At 31.7% G+C, this 6,914-nt stretch overlaps 1 protein-coding gene across 1 annotated transcript; it reads left to right on the top strand.

Annotated features, from left to right (window-relative positions):
* The first annotated feature begins 1,083 nt into the window (after positions 1-1,083).
* On the top strand, positions 1,084-3,287 carry LOC133184869 (uncharacterized). Its single transcript, XM_061319944.1, has 2 exons — positions 1,084-1,114; positions 2,137-3,287. Exons 1-2 carry the CDS (start codon positions 1,084-1,086, stop codon positions 3,285-3,287), a joined length of 1,182 nt encoding a protein of 393 aa, XP_061175928.1.
* Positions 3,288-6,914: the final 3,627 nt, after the last annotated feature.

The following is a 6,914-nucleotide window of genomic DNA, read 5'->3' as shown; positions in this document are numbered from 1 at the left end:
TACGCACAATAACTCCCGATTCCCGCCTACATTTTACACCCACTTAATTCAATACTAATGACAATTTGGCCGTAAAATCTTTGTTGAATGCAAAGAACAGTTCAACGGTAATTGACTGATAATACCAGTGTTAAATAGTTAATTACCCCTAATTCCAGTTCTTTAAATAAGGGGGGTAGACGATATTTTTCATTGAAATCGGGCTTTAAAGCATCACAACATTTCAAAATATTCTTGGATATGAATAAATGTTCCTTAAATCTCTTTTTATGTTTTACTCATATAAAATTAAACATATATTATTAATAAAATACAATGTTTTAGTTGTAAACCTCTTTGAAATTGGTGGAGAAAATAAGCATATTTTTTAGTTTTTTGTCTGTAAACATATGTCCCCCCCGTGAAACACAAAAAGCTTTGGTACGAATTTGTGAAATGACAGTCCATTTTACCTGTAAAAGGAATTTTTGTTTCACCGGGGGGGGGGGGGGAGATGTTTTAAAAATATTTTCCGTTTTCTGTTGATTTCTATAGTGAAAAACACAAGTTTGACCACAATTATAGCGTTATCTCTCTTTGTTTTCCCAAAAGAGTAATGAAAATTCTTATAAATATCTATATAGATATGAAAAATCATTCAAATGTGTTAACTTTTGTAAATTTACTTCGAGGTAGGCGGGAGAACAATACTATCGTTCGCAGTTCTTGAAAATAAAAAACAAAAGCCTAACAATTGGTTTGAGCCAAAATACGACCCATTGATAGGTTATTTTTGCTAACAAGGTCATTATAACGACCATATAATTTAGAAATGCTTATTCTAAATCTATGTAACAACAACTTTTCACCGTAGCTTGCCTCGGTTTAAAATTTGATCGAACAAAGAAATTACTCTTGAATATCGAATGAGTTTGGAGAAGTAAACACCATATGAAGGTGATGGCAGAATATTACTACATAAATAAGGAAAGTGACAATTAATGGATTATTTTAACAACAACTTTTCTCAGTAGCTTGCCTCGGTATAAAAGTTAATCGTACTAAGAAATTGCTCTGAATATCGAGTAAACAAATATGAAGGTGATGGCGGAATATTACTTTATAAATAAGGAAGGTAACAATTAATTGCATTGAAATGCTGAAGTCGTTTGGTTTGTCATACAATTTAGTTGTTAGTTGGCCCTTACAGGTTATGTTAGATTCAGTATAACATCAAAATAATTATGAAACAGATGATGTGAAACAGACTCTATGCTGTCTTTTATTTCAAATTTACTGGGATATATCGATTCGACATATGAATGGAAGTAAATTTAATTATAAATGAACCCATGAACCCACGAATATGTGCAATATTTGAATTAAATGATTATTATATAGACTTGATATCATAATATGTTTATTACAATTGTAATAAGTAAACGTTCAAGACTTTACAGTTTAAACGGAGTTTGGGAGGGGGTTAGCGGGGCAAAAAGTATTCTAAATATTAATTTGTTTGAACATGTATATGTAAAAAAAATTCGTAATCTCTCTTTCACACCTACATTTGTCAGATTCTGAAACTTACATGTCTTTATTTTTGTAACATTTTTTATTCAAAAAAGGTATATTTAATTGATTGATTGATTGTATGTTGTTTAACGTCCCATTCGAGAATTTTTCACTCATATAGAGACGTCACCATACACCGGTGAAGGGCTTCAAATTTTGATCTTTACTCGGCACTCAGGGCCATTGAGCAGTGAGAGATCTTTATCGTGCTAACGCCTGCCGTGACACGGGGCCTCGGTTTTTAAGGTCTCATCCGAAAGACCCGCAACTTTCACTTCAAAGTGCCGAGCGCACGGTGAAGGAACAGTTGCTACCCATTTTTTATCGACTTAGGTCAGTCGCGGCCGAGATTCGAACTCACGACCTCCCGATCACGGAGCGCTAGGTATACTTGAAGTGATCTGAAATTACTCGTCTTAGAGTATTCATTTTTTCCTAACTCGAACTTTATTATCCCCTCATAAATGCAATTTAATTTGAAATGAAAGTTAACAAACATCTACCAGAATTACGCAAAAATTGTCATTTTTGTTTTCCTTTATAAGTGTATAGATATTAGAATTTTTTCTATTTCAATCATAGGTCATTTCCATCGAAAAGTACCTCCATCAGAGCATGATGAATGGGATGATATTACTCTTTCCCTTTTAAAGGACACTTCGAATGATACCTATTTCCGAGCAAAAAGTTGTCTTGCTTCAAAAAGATTTGTTGTTTTGAGAGGAGTCCAGGGATCCGGCAAAACTTATTTAGCGAAGAATTTAGCAGACAATATAAATCAGTTAACAATTACGCAATGTCAAGTACACTGGGTCCATGATGTACTTGAGAATGAAATACCAAAGATAACAAGCAATATATTGTTAGTTTTTGACGATATATTTTATGAATTGCAGTCCAAGGATGAATTTCAGGAGTCAATAAAAATGTTAGAAGAACTCTTTAAAAAGGTTTATTCTTCAGAAAGCCTGTATGTTATTGTTACAATACCAACATATGCATGGAAGACACATTCGGATCAATATCAAAATAAAACGTGTTTAAGTTACTATGTTGATTTAGATACCTTAAGTAATGAGGAAAAAACAGAAATTTTCAATCATCATTTAAGACGTAGTGTTATTAAAGAAGAAGGAAGTACGAGAGAGACGAAACTCATAATGAGAGATAGTGTCAAATCGGCTATCATAAAATTTGAAAGATGTGATTTTATTGGATACCCCTCTTGTGTAGCTTGGATTTGTAAAATGCAAGACCAGTTTGATTTGCACAATGCAGCAAGATTCATGGATGTTCCAGTAACTAGGATCAAAAGTGACATATATCGTTTGCGTGACTCCAAAAAATTCAAAGAAAGAAAAATGTTTTTACTATTAGCTTATATGGCTTTTAGTGGCGGAACATTAAACGAAAAGAAATGCAACGAAGATCTCCTAACGAGCACTGCCAGAATTTTCTTCCAAGAAGATGATTGTAAACATTTTCTTTTGCAGGAGCACGATGAGAGTATTTTTTTATTACAGGAAAAATACATAAGACAGGCATCTGTTGGACTCTATGAATTTTATTTGGGTGTTGTGAGAAAAATAGTGCTTATAGTAGCCTTGGAGAAAAACGTAAAAGCTTTAAAAGGGAATGTGAGCCAAGATATATGGAAGCGAGTCGCTTTTAAAAGAGGTAAAAAGCCGTCTGAGTTGGCGGTTGGTGAACTTTCACATATGTATATTAAATAGAATAAAGTCAATGAATATGCGTAGTAAAAATTCACAAGCACTCATATATAACAGTTTTTATCTCCGAAATTCATAATTAAAACTTACGTAACCTGTCAATGGGTGAGGATTCTTTAAACTATAATGGATATGAGTTAAAATAGTAAGAACTGGACTAAGAAAGTTCGTTTAAAGTAATCAGACGAAAAAAGTACTTATTTATATATTTTTTATTTCATTCAGATATCAAGATTGACATCATCTTGTACGAGACTCGATATTTTTATTGAAAAAAAGGTTTTGAATGTATCCGTTTTGTGAAGTAATTGTAATCATGTTTGATTTTCTTAAGATTTTTTTTTCTTTTTTTTTTTAAATGAACCTGATTGCAGTTTATAATCATAAGATTTTTCTCTAGAATTTCATGATTTACATACTGCAAGAGCATTTAAAAAGGATATACATGTATTATAAAAACCTGTCAAAAATCCTTCAATCTGAAATTAATGCTTTTTGGAACACAACTACCTCTATTGTCGCGGTGGAAAGCCCAGGAGTTGATGTACTATACTGCATGTGTGCCTCGGAAAAACCACTCTAGTTCAATGTTGGAAATAGAAAAAAAAACAATTTAACTGTAACATTGCATATTGTGGGTGATGTTGACACACATGCAAATCAACCCAGTGCTGTTGGCATCCCTTCAAATATGGTTGTAAACATCTTGTCGTTGGAAAATACAATTGTTGATTTTGATGTAGATGAAAGACAAACTGAAAGTCATTGAAATATTGACAATTTGATGTTGATGTTGATAATATAATGAAGTTGTTGACGATGCTGAAATGTTGATCTAACGTTGATTGTTGGTGTAATTTGTCATTGATATATTTTAAAAGGTCTTGCTCTTACTAACTGGCATCCCCTTGTAGCTGTATGTTGTTTGATTTACCATTTAATGTACATACTATTAATTCCACCGCGGCAAAATTTTGCCACAAGTAAACTTTCAATTTTTAATTTGTTGCGTCATTCTTGAATACAAGTCTGCAATGATGTAAAATAAGAATTCCGAATTATGCCCCTTTCATTGAATGAAATATTGAAACTTTGGAGCGCAGGGATATCTGTCTACAAACACTGCAGAAGACAAAATAACTTTCTTTAATATATCTTTCTTCTCGAAATAAAAGATACCAAAAGTCTGCTACATCTGATTCATATTTGGTTGTTCTCTGACTAGAGACGATTATTAATGGCCAACCAATAACTAAACTGTATGACAAACGGGATGACTTCAGTTTTTCCATTGGCATCTTACTTATTTTTATAGTAAAATTCCGAATCAGATGCAAATGGTTTTATGTTTACCAACTCATTCGATATCCAAGAGAATATTCTGAGTACGATCAATTTTTAAACCGAGACAAGCTACTGAAAATATGTCGCTGTTACAAGCATTTTAACAAACTCTTTTAAAATCTGCTTTTCGCAAATTTTACGGCCAATATAATGATCTTTTTTGTGATTACAACCTATTGAAGGATTGCACTTTCTCTGACATGTTTCATACCAGTTTTTAGGTCACTGATTTATAAAAAATTGTTGTGTTGTTGCGAACAGCTTTTCATAGCTGTTTGCCTTCTGTGGCAGATTTTGTGTTTTGACAGCTTTGTGTTTTGTTTACTTATTTGTCAAACTATTTTTGCCAAACTAATGAATACTTTAGCGGCCGCCTAGCCACATCACTAGGATTAATATTCCAGCATTATTGTAAATTATACTCTTTATGTAATATGTGTCATGTCGAAGTTTTAAATGAGCATATGATTCTTGTGTTATCAGCATTCTCCTTGGAAGAGAGTTCTAATTATCCAATCGTAGTCATTGATCAATTCACTTGACATAAGATATCGTTATATCACTGATTTAGAAATGTGAACAAGATACTAGATTTTTGTCTGAGAAATTTACCCACCCTCCATCCCCTGTTATACTCCATGATCTAGTATTATTTTAGGCTGTTAATATTTGTTATTTTATGTGTAATCCTATTTGCCATTTGGCAGCTTTTTGTTTGGCAGCTTTTTGTTTTGTGTACTTTTTACAGTCAATTTAGGCCTTATTTGTCAAAATGTTTCTGTCAACCTTTGATTGTTTGCAAGAGTGGAGATCCCTTTGCCAATTTTATCGTTCTTTGTACTAAGGAACATTTTGCTGTTATTATCCCTGTATATCCCTCTAACATTAATTGTGTTATATAGGTATTGTGATTAAATAAAGGACAATTTTCACTCAATATTATTTGTCTTTGTTTTGTTTTAGCTATAATTTATAGATTTATAATACAAGAAGAGCAATATATGTCAAAAACAAACACTGTCTTTTTAACAATTTCATATAACAACATCCTTGTTCTGGATATTAAAAACTTAAAACATTATATCATATTGCGTCATTTCAGCAAAGCTTCAAATCCATTTCAGTATCCAGATGGAAAAGTATTTTACAGCGATATCGAAATTTGATTATTTTATTAAAACTTTAAAAAATTTGTGCTATGCATATATGTAAAGCATGTGATGTTCGAATAACATAGCTCAAGTCACCCACATTAAAACTGCATTGACTTAAGGTCATGTCAAATTTGAAACAACTTCATGTTTTGTTAAACCTTTAGTTGCTGCTAGCTCAATGTGAGGCATCAGATCATCAAAGTTAACCCTTTCTTATGATCACTGATGTTGGATTCTATATTTTCTCTCAAAGACTAAATATAAATGATATCAATAGTGATGTTGAGATTCAAGAGACCCCACTGTACGTTTTAAAGTTGAATGTCTGGTTAAAACATAATTTTCTGAACAATACCTAAATACTTAGGGAATTACAATTTAAACAAAGTCACTGTGATAAAGTATTTAAGTCCAAAATTGAAATCATCCATAGTATTTTTCAAAATACTAAATTACATTATGCTTTATTTAAGTTTTGACTCGTATATAGTTTTACTATAATTTATAATAGTTAAATAAAGTATCGAAGTTTTTACTAAAGTAAATCAAAGTACATGTAATTTTATCATACATGCAATTATTTTCATATTGATAGGGATTATTACTTGTATATTCACATAATATTTCTAAATTTTACTTCATCAGCATTGAATTTCAGAGACATTAAGCATCAAAATCTAAAGTTAATTTTAGTAAATTTTTGTCAGGGAACAGTCCACCATATCAGCAAGTAGATACATAGTTCTAAATTTCGGGTTTTGATTTTGTGAAGTTTTGCAATGGTTACTTACACAGAAATTTCTGTGAAATACTTTCAAAATTCTTCTCCTAAAGTTTGGTCTGATTTTAATATAATTTGGCTTTCAATTAGACTACACTGAGATACATAATTGCCCTTATTAGTTTTTGCTATCGTTAGTAAAATAAAAATTTCTTTAAAACGATTTCAAAAGGCTACTGCTCCTACAGTTTAAGTCTAATCGCAGTAAACCTTAACACAAAAGAGACCAAATAAAGGATTATTATTCTTTTTATTGCTGTTGCAAATTTTCAAGTCCAAGTGCTACGTTTCCCTCCCTTTGTTACAAGTACAAACCAGTAGAGCTACAGTCTCGTCAGAGACTTCTAGTTA

This window comes from Saccostrea echinata, unplaced genomic scaffold (genome assembly GCF_033153115.1).
Source record: "Saccostrea echinata isolate AGI-Se365-2 ecotype Australia unplaced genomic scaffold, CSIRO_AGI_Sech_v1 ptg000011l, whole genome shotgun sequence".
Classification (NCBI taxonomy): Eukaryota; Metazoa; Mollusca; class Bivalvia; order Ostreida; family Ostreidae; genus Saccostrea; species Saccostrea echinata.
This window is presented reverse-complemented; position numbering and strand designations above follow the sequence as displayed.